Here is a 23,058-nt window from a genome sequence, read left to right as displayed (position 1 = left end):
AAATGTCTAGGAGCAATGGAGCAGTGGAAACGCGTTCTCTGGAGTGATAAATCACGTTTCACCATCTGGCAGTCCGACGGACAAATCTTGGTTTGGCGGATGCCAGGAGAACGCTACCTGCCTGAATGCATAGTGCCAACTGTAAAGTTTGGTGGAGGAGGAATAATGGTCTGGGGCTGTTTTTCATGGTTCGGGCTCGGCCCTTTAGTTCCAGTGAAGGAAAATCTTAACGCTACAGCATACAATGACATTCTAGACGATTCTGTGCTTCCAACTATGTGGCAACAGTTTAGGGAAGGCCCTTTCCGGTATCAGCATGACAATGTCCCCGTGCACAAAGCGAGTCCATACAGAAATGGTTTGTCGAGATCAGTGTGTGAGAACTTGACTGGCCTGCACAGAGTCCTGAGCCCAGGCCTAATCACCCAACATCAGTGCCCAACCTCACTAATGCTCTTGTGGCTGACTAGAAGTAATTCCCCACAGCAACGTTCCAACATCTAGTGGAAAGCCTGCCCAGAAGAGTGGAGGCTGTTATAGCAGCAGGTGTCCACATACTTTTGGTCATGTCATTTTTATCCGATTCGGTCACAAAGCTGCCTGCAAAAACTCAAGCCCCCCCCAAAATGTAATTATTATTTTAAGTATTATTCATTTACAAAATCAGTCTCGCTTTTACAGTCGCTTATTTCTTAAAGACATTAAACAGTGCTTTCATTTCATTTTAAATAATTATAACTATGCTCAAGTCTTTGTCATTGATCTATTTTTCCAGTCCAGCAGAAAGAAAAAACGAGGTGAGATTTTTGGCACATTAAATAAAATTCTGATCTTTGGGACACAAGCTCAAAAAGCAGCTTGGAAGCAATAATGTTGTCTTAGTTGCATACATTGCATGAATAAATGCTCACATGAAAAAAAGATATCAGATAATATTTCACATGACATGATCCAGTCTATTATTGTTACAGCCAAAATGTCACCCTTTTCACTATGTAGTTCACTACTTTTGACCAGGGCCCGTAGTCCACCTAGCTCTCCGTCTTCCTGGGCACGCATTCCAGTAAGTGATGCAACACTAATGTTTGATTGTTTATGGTTGGTGAGAGAAAGGGTCTCAAAAGTGTTGCACTATACATAGGGTATAACCTATATCTGTGCAGGCCTGTGTACTGCTCTGTGATACAGCAGGCACTGCCACCTAGTGGGAAACAACTGTACAGGTGGTGGTGACAGACATACAGTACATAACTAAACAGGTCAACATTCACAAGGCCGCAGGGCCAGACGGATTACCAGGACGTATACACCGAGCATGCACTGACCAACTGGCAACTGTCTTCACTGACATTTTCAACCTCTCCCTGTCTGAGTCTGTAATACCAACTTGTTTCAAGCAGACCACCATAGTCCCTGTGCACAAGAACACTAAGGTAACCTGCCTAAATGATTACCGACCCGTAGCACTCACGTCTGTAGCCATGAAGTGCTTTGAAAGTCTGGTCATGGCTCACATCAACACCATTATCCCAGAAACCTTAGACCCACTCCAACTAGCATACCGCCCCAAAAGATCCACAGATGATGCAATCTCTATTGCACTACACACTGCCCTTTCCCACCTGGACAAAAGGAACACCTATGTGAGAATGCTATTCATTGACTACAGCTCAGCGTTCAACACCATTGTGCCCTCAAAGCTCATCACTAAGCTAAGGACCCTGGGACTAAACACCTCCCTCTGCAATTGGATCCTGGACTTCCTGACGGTCCGCCCCAGGTGGTAAGGGTAGGTAACAACACATCTGCCACGCTGATCCTCAACACGGGGGCCCCTCAGGGCTCAGTCCCCTCCTGTAATCCCTGTTCACTCATGACTGCATGGCCAGGCACGACTCCAACACCATCATTATTTTTGCAGATGACACAACAATGACGAGACAGCATATAGGGAGGAGGTCAGAAACCTGACCGTGTGGTGCCAGGATAACAACCTCTCCCTCAACGTAGTCAAGACAAAGCAGATGATTGTGGACTATTAGGAAAAGGAGGACCGAGCACACCCCCATTCTCATTGACAGGGCTGTAGTGGAGCAGGTTCAGAGATTCAAGTTCCTTGGTGTCCACAACAAACTAACATGGTCCAAGCACACCAAGACAGTCGTGAAGAGGACACGGCAAAACCTATTCCCCCTCAGGAGACTGAAAAGAATTGGCATGGGTCCTCAGATTCTTAAAAGGTTCTACAGTTGCACCATCAAGAGTCCTCAGACTATTTGCATTAACTCCCCCCCTTTTACGCTGCTGCTACTCTGTTATTATCTATGCATATATCACTTTAATAACTCTACCTACATGTACATATTACCTCAGTTACCTCGACTAACCGGTGCCCCGGCACATTGACTCTGTACCGGTACCCCCTGTATATAGCCTCGCTATTGTTATTTTACTGCTGCTCTTTAATTATTTATTTCTTATTTTTTTAGGTATTTTTCTAAAAACTGCATTGTTGGTTAAGGGCTTGTAAGAAAGCATTTCACTGTAAGGTCTACACCTGTTTTATTCGGCGCATGTGACAAATAACATTTGATTTGATTTTAACACCCATTGATGCAAAAGAAGCAAACAGACAGAAATGGGGAGAGACCTACCTGAACTAGTCCAATAAAGACACAGAGCAGGCTCAGGACACACAGAGTGTAGCGTTGTCGAATCATACAATGTTTGTAACGGCGGTCATTTTTTATATATAAAAAAAAAATAAAGTGTTAAAATGTAACCTTTATTGAACTAGGCAAGTCAGTTAAGAACAAAATCTTATTTACAGTGACAGCCTACCCCGAACAACGCTGGGCCAAGTTAGGAATGTTCATGCAAGACAGGAGTCAGGATATTGAGTTTCAGTTGGATTGGGACAATAGGAAATAAGCCTAGGCTCTATATAAGGCTACTACAGTACGTGAGTCAATAGATAAATAATACACTTGATTTGGGCTACATTATTGCATGCAAAAACAAATCTGATCGGTGATAGATGAGCAAACTAATCAATTATCTACCACTTCCACTTGTCCAGCCAGAGATCAATTAACCAAATATACAGACAGAGATTCAGTGAAACAAAATCACATTGATTGATTATCAGACAAGTCACAGGCTTTTGGTCAGGAGTAGGACATGATTGATTATCAGAGTAGGACAGGCTGAAGAGCAAAATTCACTTGTATAAAATGCTGTCAAAATGTTCTGATCAGTTGTGAGCAAACTATGTGAGAAAACTAGACAAAAGATGATCATTAGCACTCACTTCAACTTAGCTAACATTTCTCCAGCCTAATTGTAACAAAATATCAAAACAGAGATGAAGTGAAAACAAAAATCTGACATTAATTGATTTATCTAGACCAGGGATTCCCAAACTCCAAACATGTGCATAGCTATGTCCCAAATGAAACCCTACTCCCTATATAGTGCACTACTTTAGACCAGAGGACTATTGAACCTGGTCAAACTTACTAAACTATATAGGGCATAGTGTGCAATGTGGGACGCAGCCAGAGTGTAGGACCTTCCAGATGCAGAGGACTAAAGGGAGTCCATCCAGTGGCATAGTCTGCAGTCCATACCAGTCTCTCCTTTTCCACTACAGTATGTGCTATGGGATGAAGGGAGTTAGTGCACACTATGGGGGTCTCCCACTCTGTAAATCAGGGGCATGGTGCGGTTGCGGACCATCAGAGCTTGGTGTTCTCCTGAGAGGTGGACAGATAGCAACACATACACACACATGAGTGTTAGAGGTCAGCTTAAGGCCGGTATAATACAAGTCATTTCTTAAAGATAATAATAACAGTTGTTGTGGAACATACAGTAATGTTTTGTTTTGGCGTGTTATCAGCAAGCAGATTATATTCTATGCACGGGGATGGTAAAGGATGACATGAGGTGACTTGATGTTGAATAGAGTTGTTACAGAGTTTTTAGGAAACGTCCATAGATGTCCATAGATACAGTTGAAGTCTGAAGTTTACATACACCTTAGCCAAATATATTCAAACTCAGTTTTTCACAATTCTTGACATTTAATGCTAGTAAAAATTCCCTGTCTTAGGTCAGTTAGGATCAGCACTTTATTGTAAGAATGTGATATGTCAGAATAATAGTCGGGAGAATTATTTATTTCAGCTCTTATTTCTTTCATCACATTCCCAGTGGGTCAGAAGTTTACAAACACTCAATTAGTATTTGGTAGCATGGCCTTTAAATTGTTTAACTTGGGTCAAACGTTTCGGGTTGGGTGAATTTTGGCCCATTCCTCCTGACAGAGCTGGTGTAACTGAGTCAGGTTTGTAGGCCTCCTTGCTCACACACGCTTTTTCAGTTCTGCCAACAAATGTTCTATAGGCTTGAGGACAGGACTTTGTGATGGCCACTCCAATACCTTGACTTTATTGTCATTTTGCCACAACTTTGGAAGTATGCTTGGGGTAATTGTCCATTTGGAAGACCCATTTGCGACCAAGCAACTTCCTTAACTTCCTGACTGATGTCTTGAGATGTTGCTTCAATATACCCACAGAAATGTCCTGCCTCATGATGCCATCTATTTTGTGAAGTGCACCAGTCCCTCCTGCAGCAAAGCACCCCCACAACATGATGCTGCCACCCCCTGTGCTTCACGTTTGGGATGGTGTTCTTCGGCTTGCAAGCCTCCCACTTTTTCCAACAAACATAACGATGAGGCCAAACAGTTCTATATTTGTTTCATCAGACCAGAGGACATTTCTCCAAAAGTACGATCTTTGTCCTCATGTGCAGCTGCAAACTGTAGTCTGGCTTTTTTATGGCGGTTTTGGAGCAGTGGCTTCTTCCTTGCTGAGTGGCCTTTCATGTTATGTCGATATAGGACTCACTTTACTGTGGATATAGATACTTTTGTACCTGTTTCCTCCAGCATCTTCACAAGGTCCTTTGCAGTTGTTCTGGGATTGATTTGCAATTTTCGCACCAAAGTAGGTTCATCTCTAGGAGACAGAACGAGTCTCCCTCCTGAGCGGTATGACGGCTGCGGGGTCCCAAGGTGTTTATACTTGCGTACTATTGTTTGTACAGATTAACGTGTTACCTTCAGGCGTTTGGAAATTGCTCCCACGGATGAACCAGACTTGTGGAGGTCTACAATTTTTTTTCTGAGGCCTTGGCTGATTTCTTTTGATTTTCGTATGATGTCAAGCAAAGAGGCACTGAGTTTGAAGGTAGGCCTTGAAATATATCCACAGGTACACCTCCAATTGACTCAAATGATGTCAATTAGGCTTATTATCTGAAGCTTCTAAAGCCATGACATAATTTTCTGGAATTTTTCAAGCTGTTTAAAGGCACAGCCAACTTAACGTATGTAAACATCTGACCCACTGGAATTGTGATACAGTGAATTATAAGTGAAATAATCTGTCTGTAAACAATTGTTGGGAAAATGACTTGTGTCATGCACAAAGTAGATGTCCTAACCGACTTGCCAAAACTATAGTTTGTTAACAAGAAATTTGTGGAGTGGTTGAAAAACGAGTTTTAATGACTCCAACCTAAGTGAATGTAAACTTCTGACTTCAACTGTAGATAGTTCAGTGATCTTGGTTCGTGAAATATCTACCATCAATATCTTGGGGCTCTATTCAATCCGATTGAATAGAGCCCCAAGATATTGATCGTGACAGAACACCTTACTCACCTTCTCTTCGTTGCAGTTTGTATTCCTCTCTCCCTCCTTTTCTTTGCAGGCCAGCTCTTCCCCCTCTTCTTTCTCTCTCTCTGTAGATGACTCCTCCGCTGAACAACTCTCCCTCCCCTTCTCCTCTTCTCCTCCACACCTCTGACCACAATCTTTCACCTCTTCTCCTCTAGACCATGTTACCTCCTCTCCTGTCTGTCTCTCCTCTGCTGTCTGTCTGTCCTCCTGTCTCTCGTCTCCTGTCTGTCTCTCCTGTCTCTCCTCTCTCTGGGGCTCCAGCGTTTTTTCTGACTTTGTCTTTTCTATGGGGTCTTTGTCTGTGGTTGAGCTGTCTGTTGTGGTAATCTGTTGCTGTGAGTTAGCAGGGGTAGATGAGCCTGTCTCTATCTTTGCTTTGGTAGACAGAGATGTGTCTGCTCTTTCGCCATCCTTCTCTTCCACTTCCTTCTCAAACACCTCCTCCCCCTCTCCCTTCTCTTCCTCCCCAACTTTGGCCTCAGGGTTGTCGGATGTAGTTAGGGGCGTCTCTTCACCCGTCGCCCCGTCTCCTTCCTCTCCGCTGGACTTCCTGTGTCGTCTCGAAGGTGGGCGTCGCCGGATGGAGAGGCGGGCTCTTCCCTGGAGAGGCAGGGACACAGACCATTAAGCACAGCTACAGTGGGGCAAAAAAGTATTTAGTCAGCCACCAATTGTGCAAGTTCTCCCACTTAAAAAGATGAGAGAGGCCTGTAATTTTCATCATAGGTACACTTCAACTATGACAGACAAAATGAGAAAAAAAATTCCAGAAAATCACATTGTAGGATTTTTAATGATTTTATTTGCAAATTATGGTGGAAAATAAGTATTTGGTCAATAACAAAAGTTTATCTCAATACTTTGTTATATACCCTTTGTTGGCAATGACAGAGGTCAAACGTTTTCTGTAAGTCTTCACAAGGTTTTCACACACTGTTGCTGGTATTTTGGCCCATTCCTCCATGCAGATCTCCTCTAGAGCAGTGATGTTTTGGGACTGTTGCTGGGCAACACAGTTTTTCAACTCCCTCCAAAGATTTTCTATGGGGTTGAGATCTGGAGACTGGCTAGGCCACTCCAGGACCTTGAAATGCTTTTTACGAAGCCACTCCTTCGTTGCCCGGGCGGTGTGTTTGGGATCATTGTCATGCTGAAAGACCCAGCCACGTTTCATCTTCAATGCCCTTGCTGATGGAAGGAGGTTTTCACTCAAAATCTCACGATACCTGGCCCCATTCATTCTTTCCTTTACACGGATCAGTCGTCCTGGTCCCTTTGCAGAAAAACAGCCCCAAAGCATGATGTTTCCACCCCCATGCTTCACAGTAGGTATGGTGTTCTTTGGATGCAACTCAGCATTCTTTGTCCTCCAAACTCGATGAGTTGAGTTTTTACCAAAAAGTTATATTTTGGTTTCATCTGACATTCTCCCAATGTTCTTCTGGATCATCCAAATGCTCTCTAGCAAACTTCAGACGGGCCTGGACATGTACTGGCTTAAGCAGGGGGACACGTCTGGCACTGCAGGATTTGAGTCCCTGGCGGCGTAGTGTGTTACTGATGGTAGGCTTTGTTACTTTGGTCCCAGCTCTCTGCAGGTCATTCACTAGGTCCCCCCGTGTGGTTCTGGGATTTTTGCTCACCGTTCTTGTGATCATTTTGACCCCACGGGGTGAGATCTTGCGTGGAGCCCCAGATCGAGGGAGATTATCAGTGGTCTTGTATGTCTTCCATTTCCTAATAATTGCTCCCACAGTTGATTTCTTCAAACCAAGCTGCTTACCTATTGCAGATTCAGTCTTCCCAGCCTGGTGCAGGTCTACAATTTTGTTTCTGGTGTCTTTTGACAGCTCTTTGGTCTTGGCCATAGTGGAGTTTGGAGTGTGACTGTTTGAGGTTGTGGACAGGTGTCTTTTATACTGATAACAAGTTCAAACAGGTGCCATTAATACAGGTAACGAGTGGAGGACAGAGGAGCCTCTTAAAGAAGAAGTTACAGGTCTGTGAGAGCCAGAAATCTTGCTTGTTTGTAGGTGACCAAATACTTATTTCCCACCATAATTTGCAAATGAAATCATTAAAAATCCTACAATGTGATTTTCTGGATTTTTTTTTCTCATTTTGTCTGTCATAGTTGAAGTGTACCTATGATGAAAATTACAGGCCTCTCTCATCTTTTTAAGTGGGAGAACTTGCACAATTGGTGGCTGACTAAATACTTTTTTGCCCCACTGTATGTCACAGGATATGACATAATACACATGCAGACAAACAAACAGGCTTAAAGGTATAACACACACACACACCCTGGCACACACACACACACACGTGTGTGCACTTACACACACACACACTTGTTTTACTAACCTTGAGGGGACCAAAAAATGTATTCCAATCCAAATCCTATTTTCCCTAACCCATAACCCTAACCCTAACCACAAACCTCTAAACCTAACCTCAAACCCTAATTGTAACCCTGATTGCAACCCTAAACATAACCCTTAACACTAAAATAGCCTTCTTCCTTGTGGGGACTGGCAAAACAATGAATTTAAAAAAAAATATATATATATATATACACACAGTACCGGACAAAAGTTTGGACATACCTACTCATAAAAGGCTTTTTCAAAATGTTTATTATTTTCTACATTGTAGAATAATAGTGAAGACATCAATACTATGAAATAACACATGGAATTATGTAGTAGCCAAAAAAGTGTTAAACAAATAAAAATGTATTTTATTTTTGAGATTCTTCAAAGTAGCCACCCTTTGCCTTGATGACAGCTTTGCACAGTGCTGGCATTCTCTCAACCAGCTTCATGAGGTAGTCACCTGGAATGGATTTCAATTAACAACTGTGCCTTGTTAAAAGTTAATTTGTGAAATTTCTTTCCTACTTAATGCATTTGAGCCAATCAGTTGTGTTGTTGTATACAGAAGATAGCCCTATTTGGTAAAAGACCAAGTCCATATTATAGCAAGAACAGCTCAAATAAGCAAAGAGAAATGACAGTCCATCACTACTTTAAGACATCAAGTTCAGTCAATCCGGAAAATTTCAAGAACTTTCTTCAAGTGCAGTCGCAAAAACCATCAAGCGCTATGATGAAACTGGCTCTCATGAGCACCGCCACAGGAAAGGAAGACCCAGAGTTACCTCTGCTGCAGAGGATAAATTCAATAGGTTTTAACTGCACCTTAGATTGCAGCCCAAATAAATGCTTCACAGAGTTCAAGTAACAGACACCAACTGATGAGAGCCCAAACTTTTGATTGGTGCTGTATGTGTGTGTTTTATTGTCACATACACAAGATCGGTGCAGTGAAGCGTGATCTTTTACAGGGTCAGCCATGGTAGTACGGCGTAAATTAGGGATAAGTGCCTTGCTCAACGGTACATCAACCTGATTTTTTTGCCTTCTCTGCTCAGGTATTCGAACCAGCAACCTTTCGATCACTGGCTCTAAACACTAGGCTACCTGCCGCCCTAAAATGTTACCACTTGTCTGAATTTTCCTTGTTTTACTATGACTTCTGATCCCCACAAGGATAGTAAAACCAAAAACACACACACACTTAGCAGACCTTGTTGATACTGGGCAGTAGGGATCCTTCGGTGGGTGTGGCTGCGACCTCAAAGGTGGCAGGTGTCTCTTCCTCGCTCAGCGACCGAGGGAGGGGTGCCCTGCTCACTGGGGAGGTGGGGGTAGTAACAGGAGGGGTGGGGGAGCAGGGGGAGGTGGGGGTAAAGGAGGGGGGCAACAGTCTCAGCCCAGGGCTCTTAGGAGAGGGCAGGAGGGAACAGGGGGATAACGCCAGGTTAGCCTGGAGAGAGAGAGAGGGTGGGGAGAGAGGGAGAGAGAGAGCAAGGAAGAAAGAGAGAGAGAAAGACAGGGAGAGAGATTGTTATTACATACTAAGACGTACCTAAGATTCAGAGAGCATAGCAGGCATTTTGTGTGGGCTGTCCTCAGTGACACTGACTGGATGTTGAAGTGTGAGACACTCAGTCAGGAAATGGCTGCTCTCTCTTATTATCAACCTGTGAGACTTTACTGTAACTGATCCTCTCCATCTGACCTCCCCCCTCTCTCTGCATGCACCTGCACTGCTCACTAACATACAACAGGGGGCGGCCTTGAATACTCTTCACATAACTGTATTGTTCAGCAAGAGCATATCACTCTCCAAATCAACACGCACACAGATGCAGACAAGTACTTACACACACACACACACACCATGCTCACCTGCAGTTTCTCAATAAGAGCAGAGTTCCTTTTGATTTTGGCAGGATGCAGAGACGGGGAGATGGGTTTCTGAAACACAGGTGAGAAATACACACGCACACGCACACGCACACACACACACACACACACACACACACACACACACACACACACAAGCACTTCATCACGGCATGCTTCTCTGTCTCGTCCTATATATTAACTTTATCTCAGTCTGCATTAGATACCAGGTTTAGGGTCAACTCTATTTCAACCCTAGTAGTCTTCATTCAGTGATACTAAGACACAGATGATGGACATAGAACTGCACAAAACACAGCACTACCCCTCACACACACATGTACACACAGACATCGAAAGGGACATGGCATTATAGAACTGTACAACACACAATTGTCAAACAGTCCCCTCAAACACTCACACCCACACACTCCTCTCACCTCCTCGTCCACCTGCCCCTGTGCCGTGGTCTTGGGGAGCTGTAGGGTTCGAGGGGGGCGTCTCCTAACAGGCTTACTCTTGAAGAGAAACCAACACCAAGGGGCTACTCAAACAATACTATACCAACAGCCATAATACTATTACACATAGCATAGCACTTGCATGGCACTGGCATAGCATAGTAATCACATAATACTAGCACACAGATCAAGAGACACAAGACCAGAGGCTACTAAACCAACACTGTGCCATGAACACAATGGGCCTACTAGCAACATAACATACACACAACACTGAAACGTCAATATAGCAGAAGACAACAGAACAGCACAACTAGAACACAGGGCGCTACAGACATGCAGACGTACAAATCTGATACTACAACACATGCCACTGACCAACAACACAAACGTTCATTTTAGAGATAAACAAAAACGATCATAGTGTACTGTCACTGACGTGACTCAAGAGGCACACAACACAAATGCAGTACACCGACGGACACCACAGCAACCACAACCCATACATGAACACTGACAAACGAACACACTCCACATACACACACATGGCATGCTGTCAACGAACATCAACGAACACACCAAAGTACAATAACTGTGCAGCACGTCGGAAACAAAACATGTCGACAAGAAACAGCATTACACGTAAATTATATGTTGACGTACAGTACCAGTCGAAAGTTTGGACACACCTACTTGACAAACACACCTACTCATTCAAGGGTTTTTCTTTATTTTTACTATTTTCTACATTGCCATCCTTTGCATTGATGGCAGCTTTGCACACTCTTGGCATTCTCTCAACCAGCTTCACCTGGAATGCTTTTCCAACCGTCTTTAAGGAGTTCCCACATATGCTGAGCACTTGTTGGCTGCTTTTCCTTCACTCTGCGGTCCAAATCATCCCAAACCATCTTAATTGGGTTGAGGTTGGGTGATTGTGAAGGCCAGGTCATCTGATACAGCACTCCATCACTCTCCTTCTTGGTCAAATAGCCCTTACACTGCCTGGAGGTGTGTTGGGTCATTGTCCTGTTGAAAAACAAATGATAGTCCCACTAAGCGCAAACCACATGGGATGGCGTATCACTGCAGCATGCCGTGGTAAAGGGAACTGAATGTACTCAACTGAAATGTGTCTTCTGCATTTAAACCAACCCCTCTGAATCAGTAGCCATGCTGGTTAAGTGTGCCTTGAATTCTAAATAAATCACTGACAGTGTCACCAGCAAAGCACCCCCACACCATCACACCTCCTCCTCCATGCTTCACTGTGGGAACCACACATGCGGAGATCATCTGTTCACCTACTCTGTGTCTCACAAAGACACGGCGGTTGGAACCAAAAATCTCAAATTTGGACTCATCAGACCAAAGGACAGATTTCCACCAGTCTAATGTCCTTTGCTTGTGTTTGTTGGCGTAAGCAAGTCTCTTCTTCTTATTGGCATCCTTTAGTAGTGGTTTATTTGCAGCAATTCGACCATGAAGGCCTGATTCACGCAGTCTCCTCTGAACAGTTGATGGTGAGATGTGTCTGTTACTTGAACTCTGTGAAGCATTTATTTGGGCTGCAATTTCTACGGCTGGTAACTCTAATGAACATATCCTCTGCAGCAGAGGTAACTCTGGATCTTCCTTTCCTGTGGTGGTCCTCATGAGAGCCAGTTGCATCATAGCGCTTGATGGATTTTGTGACTGCACTTGAAGAAACTTTAAAAGTTCTTGAAATTTTTCGTAATGTAGAAAATAGTAAAAAATTAAGAAAAACCCTTGAATGAGTAGGTGTGTCCAAACTTTTGACTGGTACTATAAATTTCATGAATGAGTGTTTACGACCGAGTGTGTGTTTAAGATCTATTTGGTCACACAGAAATAAACACGTAACAACATCAATGAGGAGATAAAATTATTATATTGACACATTACAGTGCCCACCATTACATCAATGAATGTGGTTGTGTGTTTTAAAGCAGGGCTGACACTGTGTTCACAACAGAGGCACAGATATTCATAGAACCACTTCCTGCACCTCACTTCCTGTGTGTAACTTCCTGTTTCACTTATCTATGTTTTAACACATGCAGCTGCTTCAGTACTATCTATCTATCTATCTGAGTGTGAGAGAGAGAAGGAAGAGAAGAGAAAAGAGAGAGAACGAGAAAAGGAAGTTATAATGACCTCACCCCGTCAGTTCCCGTGGGAATGGGAGGGGCATGAGCTTTGAACCTTCCAGCCAGCTCCGCCACTGACTTCTTAGGCGGGGCGTCCTCCTGAAACACAGGAAGTACAATATGGCTTAGTGCACACACACAAAGTAAATGGCTGCTGACACACACAGATGAGGTGAGGTCATTGATTTGGGGGAAGCTGGGGGGGAAATTGGACAGGGAATGCTTCCCAAATGGTACCCTATTCCGTAAATGTTCAAATCAAATCAGATGTTATTGGTCACATACACGTTTAGCAGATGTTATTGTGGGTGTAGCAAAATGCTTGTGTTTCTAGCTCCAACAGTGCAGTAATATCTAACCATTCACAACTACACACAATACACACAAACCTAAAAGTAAAATAATGGAATTAAGGAATATATTAATATTAGGATGAGCAATGTCGGAGTGGTATAGAATAAAATACAGTAGAATAGAATACAGTATATACATATGAGATGAGTAAAGCAAAAATATGTCAACATTATTAAAGTGACTAGTGTTCCATTATTAAAATGGCCAGTGATTTCAAGTCTATGTATATGGGGCAGCAGCCTCTAAGGTGCAGGGTTACGGAACCGGGTGGAAGCCGCCTGGTGATGGCTATGTAACAGTCCGATGGCCTTGAGATACAAGCTGTTTTTCAGTCTTTCGGTCCCAGCTTTGATGCACCTGTGAAGAAGGCGCTGTTGCGCCTTCTTCACCACACTGTCTTTGTGGGTGGACCATTTCAGTTTGTCAGCAATGTGTACGCTGAGGAACTTGAAGTTTTCCATCTTGTCCACTGCAGTCCCGTCGATGTGGATAGGGGGGTGCTCCCTCTGCTGTTTCCCGAAGTCCACGATCAGCTCCTTTGTTTTGTCGACATTGAGTGAAAGGTTATTTTCCTGGACCACACTCCCAGGGCCCTCACCTCCTCCCTGTAGGCTGTCTCATCCTTGTTGGTAATCAGTCCTACTACTGTTGTGTCATCTGCAAACTTGAGTTGGAGGCGTGCGTGGCCACCCAGTCATGTGTGAACAGAGGAGAGGGAGTACAGGAGGGACTGAGCATTCACCCTTGTGGGGCCACTGTGTTGCGGATCAGCGAAGTGGAGGTGTTGTTTCCTAATGTCAGGAAGTCCAGGACCGAGTTGCACAGAGCGGGGTTCAGACCCAGGGCCCGAGTTTAATGATGAGCTTGGAGGGCACTATGGTGTTGAATGCTGAGCTGTAGGCAATGAACAGCATTCTTACATAGGTATGCAGTGCGATGGCGATTGCATCGTCTGTGGATCTATTGGGGCGGTAAGCAAATTGAAGAGGGTCTAGGGTGTCAGGTAAGGTGGAGGTGATATGATCCTTAACTAGCCTCTCAAAGCACTTCATGATGACTGAAGTGAGTGCTACGGGGCAATAGTAATTTAGTTCAGTTACCTTTGCTTTATTGGGTACAGGAACAATGGTGGACATCTTGAAACAAGTGGGGACAGTAGACTGGGATAGGGATAGATTGAATATGTCTGTAAACACTCCACCCAGCTAGTCTGCACATGCTCTGAGGATGCGGCTAGGGATGCCGTCTGGGCCGGCAGCCTTGCGAGGGTTAACACGCTTAAATGTCTAACTCACATCGGCCACGGAGAAGGAGAGGCCACAGTCCTTGGTAGCGGGCCACGTCAGTGGCACTGTGTTATCCTCAAAGCGGGCGAAGGTGTTCTAGCTTGTCCGGAAGCAAGACGTCGTGTCCGCAACGTCAGTATAGAGACAAAGTGGAGTCGCAATTGAACGGCTCACACACGAGACGTATGTGACATTTTGCCTGTTTGATTGCCTTACGGAGGGAATAACTACACTGTTTCTATTCGGCCATATTCCCAGTCACCTTGCCATGGTTAAATGTGGTGGTTCGCGCTTTCAGTTTTGCGCGAATGCTGCCATCTATACACGGTTTCTGGTTAGGGTAGGTTTTAATAGTCTGTGTATTTGTGGATGTTATTCTCAGAGGCTAACGGGAACATATCCCGCGTGATCAAAACAATCTTGAAGCGTGGATTCCAATTGGTCAGACCAGCGTTGAATATTCCTTAGCACGGGTACTTCCTGTTTGAGTTTCTACCTAAAGGAAGGGAGGAGCAAAATGGAGTCGTGATCAGATTAGCAGAAGCGGGGGCAGGGAGGGCCTTGTAGGCATTTCGGAAGTTGATTAGCAGTGGTCCAATGTTTTCTCAGAGTGAGTGCTTCAGTCATGGTGTTGGTAGAACGTCAGTAGCATTTTTCTCAAATTTGCTTTGTTAAAATCCCCAGCTACAATAAATGCGGCCTCAGGATATGTGGTTTCCAGTTTGCATAAAGTCCAGTGACGTTCTTTGAGGGCTGTTGTGGTGTCGGTTTGAGGGGGAATATACACAGCTGTTACTATAAGCAAAGAGTATTCTCTTGGGAGGTAATACTGTCGGCATTTGATTGTGATGTATTCTCGGTCGAGTGAACAAAAAGACTTGAGTTTCTGTATGTTATCACAATCACACCATGAGTAGTTAATCATAAAACATACACCCCCGCCTTTCTTCTTCCCGGAGAGTTCTTTATTCCTGTTTGCGCAATGTACTGAGAACCCAGCTGGCTGTATAGACAAAGACAATATATCCCGAGAGAGCCATGTAATATACTCAGAAGTGGTGGATGGTGTGCCCGCCTCCTGAGTCAGACTAGAAGTCCACTCCGAATACCTCTTCTCTGCTAACAGTGTTTTGGAGCAGCCTCTGGAATCAGTTCATTTGCCCTTGGGGGTACGAACAAAGGATCCAATTTGGGAAAGTCGTAAAAGTTATTTCCGGCTTTATGTAGTAACACAAAAGAAATCCTGGGCTAATAGAGTAAGGATTAACACACACAAAAAAAATACTGCAAAGTTGCTTAGGAGCTAGAAGCAGAGCTGCACTATCTGTCGGCGCCATCTTGCGGGCATGAGCCCTGGTCAAAAGTAGCACACAATGTAGGGAATAATGTGGCATTTGGAACGCAACTTCCCCAATACACAACCATACTGACACAACAGGACATTTACATTTTAGTAATTTAGCAGACGCTCTAATCCAGCACGATTTACAATAGTGAGTGCATACTTTTTCGTACTTTTCCAATTTTCCACAACAGGAAATGACCTCAAACCCTCAGAATGGCTAGGGAAGGATATAGGGGGGAATACAGTGAGGAGCATGATTAAAAGAAAACCGAGATATGGGTATAGAAATAGAACGAACAGTTGGAAGTGTTAGCCTGTCTGCCATTATGTCTGTCTATGGATGCTCTCTCTCTCTCCCTCTCGTCTCTCTGTATCCTGTGACCTCACCACACTTATATTTGCCACTCCCCTTTCCTTCTAGTTCTAGAACAGTCAGATTACACAGGTTACACACAAATCCCCCCTCTCTCTCTCTCTCTCTCTCTCTCTCTCTCTCTCTCTCTCTCTCTCTCTCTCTCTCTCTCTCCTTCCATCTCCCTCCCTCCACCCACCTCTCTCTCTCTCTCTCTCCTTCCATCTCCCTCCCTCTGCCCACCCCTCCCTCTCTCTCTCTCCGTTTGTCTGGGCTACCCAGTTTTCCTAGCAAGTTTGTAGCTTTCCTCAATACTCCTGTAAATCTAACATAGAGATAGATGAGAACCATTCTGTGTCTTATGGTAAGTAATTCTGCCATATACTGTGGCTCTTTCTACAGTCTAAGTATGACCTCACCCTGCTCTCTCTCTCTCACTAGGGCAAGACCCAGTTAGATCATGACTACGTCCCAAAAGGGCCTTGGTCAAAATCTGTGCACTATAAAGGGAATAGGGTGCCATTTGGGATAGAGCCCATTCCCCTCCCTCAATCCAGAGCTGAGGTCATATCCCTCTCTTTCCCCCCCGCTCTCAGCTGCTTTCCCCTGCTCTGGTCAACAAGCACTTCCCTCTCTAGATATCCCCACTGCCCACTCAAGAGAGCGTGAAGAGAGAAATAGGGAAGACAGAGAGATGGAAGGAGAGAGATAGAAAGAGAGAGAGACAATATTGACAATATTGATTATTATTTTTATTATGTTAATATTGGAAATCTCCGAAGTAAGCTTTGGCAATATGTACATTGTTACATCATGCCAATATAGCAAATGGAATTGAATTGAGAAAGAGCGAGAGAGTGCAACCCGTGTGTCTGTCTGTGTGTGTGTGTGTGTGGGTGGGTGGGTGGCTGGCTGGGGACCCGGGGACTTGGGACTGGAGGACATTACATAAAGTGGCAGTGAATAAGGTAAATGACAGGCTGGTGAAAGAGAGAAAGCACTGGCCTGAGAGATCTACTAGGGAGAGGGAGAGAGAGCGTGAGAGAATGAGAGGGAGAGGGAGAAAGATGAGAGATATCAGTAACAGATTGAGAGTCTGCTGCCTGGAGCATCAACAACCCTTACCCTCTAACCCTTACTCTGTGGTGTTTACAAATCTGAAGAGATGGGATAGGTGTGAGCAATATGGAACAATAAAGCCTAAGTAGGGTCATCACTGTATTACTTAGGCCCCAGACCCCCTGTCCCCAGACCCAGATGTCTGGCCCCCCGAACCTGGACCTGGACCCAGACCCTCAAACCCAGACCCCCTGTCCCCAGACCCAGATGCCTGGCCCCCGGACCTGGACCCTCAAACCCAGACCCTCAAACCCAGACCCCACAAGGATGGATTGGATGCCAGGCATTTTTTCAACAGTTTCACTTATTCTCATGGAATTTTCTCTGGTGGTAAAAGTTTATATGACGAAAAATGGGATGGCCCTTCTTACTGAGGTGTGTTGTTTAGGGGGGAGAGAGAGAGAACAAACACAATTTTGATAAACTTCCATATCTACTGGGTGAAATTCCACAGTGTGCCATCACAGCAGCAAGATGTGTGACCTGTTGCCACAAGAAAAGGGCAACCAGTGAAGAACAAACACCATTGTAAATACAACCCATATTTATGCTTATTTTTTTTCCCTGGTACATTGTTACAACACTGTTTATATACATAATATGACATTTGTCTTATTGTTTTGAAACTTCTGTATGTGTAATGTTTACTGTTCATTTTTATTGTTCATTTCACTTTTGTATATTATCTACCTCACTTGCTTTGGCAATGTTAACACGTGTTTCCCATGCCAATAAAGCCCTTTGAATTGAAATTGAGATTAATTGAGAGAGAGAGAGAGAGAGAGAGAGAGACCAGAGCTGTTGACAGTTCCAATGCTCCATTCAGCCCTGCTTCTACAGTACAAGACCTTTCTTCCTGTTTAATAAGTCCATTTAACACATACACTCAGTATTTGGGACCCATGCAAGGAATCAAACCCACAAACCTAGTGTTGTCACTGCCGGTACTATGCTCCAAGTTAGCTCACTGAGCCTCCTTCTACTACGAGACAATGATTCTCCTTCTATCTGTGCAACTTCAGTTAGTCTCAAACAAGTATCTAAAAGATGTGTGTTATAGAAGAGCTTGGGATAACAATACAGCTGGTCTAACCAAACACACTCTCTGAAGGTGAAACTTCAGACATTTTATGTACACTCTGTGTGAAAATTGGTCTTTAAAAGAATATGAACCAGACTACACAATGCATCCAGTGAGTGCTGCCTGGCCTTCTTCTGACATCATTGCTAGACACACACCTGTTCCACAGTGCATGATGGGAGATGATGTCACACCATGGCAGACAGCTTCAACACCTCTGAACTGCTGTTTTTACGGTGCTTGTACAGCGTTAAATAAACACGCCAGCCTCACGCACTCCCTTCCCAGCCCCGCCCCATTCCGCCGGAATGTTAATTTAGTGTGTTTGTGTATGTGTGTTAACTGGGCTTGGCAAAACTCCAACCATAGGGAGAGAGTAAACACTGCAATAGCACAACAAAAGCACAACATCTTAATCACTTTACCATGCTGGACCTCTCTCTCGCTCCCTCCCTCTCTCTATCTCTCTCTTCCTCTCTAGTCTACACTCTCTATAATCTGCACACTTTCTCTTTCCCTCTCTGCTCTGCTCCCCTAACAGTCATGTTGCTATGTGTGTGGGCTCTGGGGAGACATTATTGGTTGCACCCTTCCAGAAACATCCAGATATAACTCATCTGATCCCTATTTATATGCCTGTATACATCATCCTCACACATACAGTGCCTTCAGAAAGTATTCATACCCCTTGACTTAAATGTCTCAGAGCTTTCCACACCTGGATTGTGCAATATTTGCCCATTATTATTTTCAAAATTCTTCAAGCTCTGTCAAATTGGTTGTTGATCATTGCTCCACAACCATTTTCAAGTCTTGCCATAGATTTTCAAGTAGATTTAATTCAAAACTGTAACTCAGCCACTCAGAATCATTCATAGTCTTCTTTGTAAGCAACTCCAGTATAGATTTGGCCTTGTGTTTTAGGTTATAGTCCTCCTGAAAGGTGAATTCATCACCCAGTGTTTGGTGGAAAGCAGACTGAACCAGGTTTTCCTCTAAGATTTTGTCTGTGCTTAAGTCCATTCTATTTATTTTTATCCTGAAAACTCCCCAGTCCTTAACGATTACAAGCATACCCATAACATGATGCAGCCACAGCTATGCTTGAAAAAATGGAGAGTGGTGATCAGTAAGGTGCTGTATTTGATTTGCCCCAAACATAACACTTAATTAATTACTTAATTGCTCTTAGAGATTTACCCAGAAAGACTCACAGCTGTAATCACTGCCTCTACAAAGTATTGACTCAGGGGTGTGAATACTTATGTAAATTAGATTTTTCTGTACTTAAATTTCATGTTTTGGAAGATTTGTATTCTGTACAAGCTTCCTTCTTTTCACTCTGTCAAGTAGGTTAGTATTGTGGAGAAACTGTTGTTGTTGATCCATCCTCAGTTTTCTCTTATCACAGCCATTAAACACTGTAACTGTTTAAAAGTCACCATTGGCCTCATGTTGAAATCCCTGAGTGGTTTCCTTCCTCTCCGGCAACTGAGTTAGGAAGGAAGCCTGTATCTTTGAAGTAACTGGGTGTATTGATACACCATCCAACGTGTAATGTCCTGTCTTGACACATAATCATTGACACATAATCTAAATGTAATCCATTTTAAATTCAGGCTGTAACAAAACAAAATGTGTTAGGCACTGTAGACTGTGTGTGTGTGTGTGTGTGTGTGTGTGTGTGTGTGTGTGTGTGTGTGTGTGTGTGTGTGTGTGTGTGTGTGTGTGTGTGTGTGTGTGTGTGTGTGTGTGTGTGTGTGTGTGTGTGTGTGTGTGTGTGTGTGTGTGTGTGTGTGTGTGTGTGTGTGTGTGTGTGTGTTTAAGCATCACAAAGACATTCTTTGTCAGTGTGTGATTGAGACCACCAGGATGAGCATGATTCTTTTAGTGGTGCTGTGAGTGAGAGTGAGAGTCAGAGTCAGAGTGAGAGAGAGACCTATCGGATAGAATGGAACAGTCAGATTACACAAATTACAATCTGACTGTTCCATTCTGTCAGATAGACACCTCTCTCTCTCATGACATCATCATCTGGCTCTGCTTATGTGTGGTGGATATGAGGTGGAGTCCAGTGTGTGTGTTGGCAGAGACTGAACATTAAGCTCAAACAGCTTCCCAAATACACTCCTAACACACACACACTTTCAGTAAGACCATACCCAGATCTTTGCTGTCCTTTACTCCCCTTCCTCTCTTCCTCTCCCTCTGTCCCTCTTTCCTTTCTCTCTTTCTCCCCCTCTGTCTTGTATCTCCTTGTCCTTCATTATCTGCCCTCACTTGAGGCAGCAGCGGCCTACACACACACACACGGCTGTTGAAGTGGGGTTGATACACACTAAGTTGAAGGACTCACATTGCTGGCATTCAGCAGATAATGAAATCACATAGCCCGGAGGCCAGGCACACATGGGGGTACACACACACACACAAATTAATTCTCATCCTTAAAGGCAGGAGACCAAGTGTATGAGTATAAAACATGTCTTTAGCATGGACTGGACTTGTTGTCAAATGGCACCATATACCCATTTAGTGTACTTTTGACAATAGGGAATAGGGTGCCATTATGGATGCAGACAGTCTTGATCTAACATCTCTTCTCTGGACAACTAGTCGCCCAATCAATGTCACGTTTCACAACCCACTCATGTATACGTCTACAGCGTGTAGGATTGTGCAACTCCATGTGTAGAAACCTGTTGCAAAGGCAACGGTTACACCACTTCCTCTGTGTGTGGTGTGTGTTCCTGTCATATTTCCTGTGTGAGTAGCGTACGGAACAACACCGACGCAGAGAAGCAGCTACAGTATAGGGTCAGCAAACCAGGAAGTCTTCCTGTGATAGGCTACCATCGCCATTATTCCACCACCACGTGCATCATGCGTCTAACTCGAACCAATATGTCTGCTCCAAAATGCTCCAACTCCATTCTAACATCTACTACAAGTGACATTCTTTCATCATAGCCTAATGCAGAGGTGTCAAACTTAATTCCCGGAGGGCTGGTTTTCGCTCTTCCCTTGTACTTGATGGATCAATTAAGGAAATTGTTCAGGTTGTCTATTTGTTCTAGTCCACACGTCCAGAACATATTCAAGGAAACGTACAGTATTATACAGAGCCATGATTCCATGGAACTCCCTTCTATTTCATATAGCACAGGTGAACAGCAAACCTGGTTTCAAAAAACAAATAAAGCAACATCTCAAGCCACACCACCTCTCCCCCACGCCTCTCCCCCTAATTGTTTTTTGTATGTATTGACACGTGTAACTAATGGCTACGCACACACACACACGACATGTTAATATTTTTTGTATTTTTTCAGTAATGTTCTTCTTCTTTATGTCTCGGACACCAGTAAAACCAGCTGTCACCATTGGTGTCGGCTAATGGGGATCGTAATAAAAAAATATACAACATTTAAAAAAGTCTGTCTTAATTGTACACAAATTGAAAGGTCGTAACAAAAAAACAGGAATGACATTTGACACCCTGGGTTTAATGCATACAAATTCAGTCATTAGGCTTATTATGCTTGACAGTCTCTCACACAGTGATGGCACTATGATCATGAGAGAAAGAGAATGAAGTGACAACATGCGTGACTAAAAGTTTAGTTCGGTGAAATGTATGGGCTAGAACTAAACCCAGGTCTGGTTGTTCTGCTCCTCTGTAATTCAAAACATGTGAATCATCTAATCTACTATCAGTTTGGTCCATACAGATCACACAGAGAGTGTCATGTCTTATGCAGGTTATTAGACTACATAGCCGACTAAACTCAACTCTACCATTTACGAGTTTAGTCGGCTATAGACTACATTGTACCTGGACAGCACAGAATCACAGATATACTTCTATATGTAAATCAACAACTTAACTCTTCAACACAAACAAAAAAAACATATTTCAAAAACACCCCAAAACTCTGTTTACCTCCATCCTCTGCTGCAGCTGCCTTGACTGTCGTCCCGTTCGCAGCAACTTTCAACTCCCTCTAAAAGTTTTATTTTGGGACTTGTCAAAGTTGCGCTCGGTCTCCTCTCCTCACACCCTTCTCTCTCCTGCCAGGCCCGTGTATGTGAGCTAAGCGAGAACCCTTAGTAGGCTGGAAACGTGGTCTCTCTCTCCCGCTCTCTCTCTCTCTGCGGTTATATTTAGAAAGCACTCTCACAACATTTCCAGAACGTGTGACTAGAGTGAGAGTGGGTGAAGCAACAGTAGCCTGTTGGTCGGTTTCAAACTGTAGTGTTGCGTTGCATGCATTTTCATGCTGAGCCGATGCTGAGATTTATAAAAAGTGATTGAAGTTAATTTTAGGGATGCGTATGACACAGGTGTAGCTACCAGTGGAGGCTCCTGAGAGGAGGAAGGGGAGGACGATCCTACTCAGTGAATTTCATAAAAATAGTGCAACATTTAAAAATGTATCCTTTTTTACTATACTGAATATATTCATGTCACCAAATAACTGATTAAAACACGTATTGCAATTAAGCCTCAGCAGTACCCTCTAGGGTAGCACCATGGTGTAGCTGGAGGACAGCTATTTTCCATCCTCCTCTGGGTACGTTGACTTTAATACAAACCCTAGGACGCTCATGGCTCTAATTATGATGACTTCCGGAGGACGACATCTCGAGCCTGACTGATTTATCGGTTTACCAATATTATCCTTTTACCAATGTGTTTGTATCGCATCTAATCCATTGAAAATTACCGATATCAGATGCGGAGAAAACGCTATATTTGCTCTTTGTGAAGGGTATTCCTCAAGCTCTGTCTTTCAAATGTTTTCAGAGACACAAAAAAAACTTTGCAGGTTACAAAGTAGCACTTCGTAACTTCGTTTTGAAGTATGGGTTCATTGTCACTTG

General features: G+C 43.8%; 1 protein-coding gene across 2 annotated transcripts; it reads right to left on the bottom strand.

Annotated features, from left to right (window-relative positions):
- Positions 1 to 2,766: 2,766 nt before the first annotated feature.
- Positions 2,767 to 22,262, bottom strand: LOC139583991 (capZ-interacting protein-like). Of its 2 annotated transcripts, XM_071415491.1 has the most exons (7): positions 22,118 to 22,262; positions 12,650 to 12,736; positions 10,446 to 10,523; positions 10,009 to 10,077; positions 9,344 to 9,583; positions 5,735 to 6,352; positions 2,767 to 3,755 (listed from the first exon to the last, which is right to left on the bottom strand). In XM_071415491.1, the coding sequence occupies exons 1-7, from the start codon at positions 22,121 to 22,123 to the stop codon at positions 3,738 to 3,740; spliced, it is 1,116 nt and encodes a 371-aa protein (XP_071271592.1). In that variant the 5' UTR covers positions 22,124 to 22,262; the 3' UTR covers positions 2,767 to 3,737. The 2 variants fall into 2 exon arrangements, with proteins under 2 accessions (XP_071271592.1, XP_071271593.1); XM_071415492.1 differs by lacking the exon at positions 10,446 to 10,523 and having other exon boundaries at positions 22,118 to 22,257.
- Positions 22,263 to 23,058: the final 796 nt, after the last annotated feature.

The sequence above is a fragment of the Salvelinus alpinus genome, chromosome 9 (assembly GCF_045679555.1).
Source record: "Salvelinus alpinus chromosome 9, SLU_Salpinus.1, whole genome shotgun sequence".
NCBI lineage: Eukaryota > Metazoa > Chordata > Actinopteri > Salmoniformes > Salmonidae > Salvelinus > Salvelinus alpinus.
The sequence above is the reverse complement of the archived record's forward strand: the minus strand, read 5'-3'. Positions and strand labels throughout refer to the sequence as shown.

What these genes read in the sequence shown, in the direction of transcription:
- LOC139583991 (XM_071415491.1), bottom strand. An exon ending in CTCTTATTGAGAAACTGCAG is followed by an intron (nt 9,584 to 10,008) that starts GTGAGCATGGTG and finishes CTCTCTCTCCAG; the next exon opens with GCTAACCTGGCGTTATCCCC. An exon ending in TACTGCCCAGTATCAACAAG is followed by an intron (nt 6,353 to 9,343) that starts GTCTGCTAAGTG and finishes CTGCCTCTCCAG; the next exon opens with GGAAGAGCCCGCCTCTCCAT.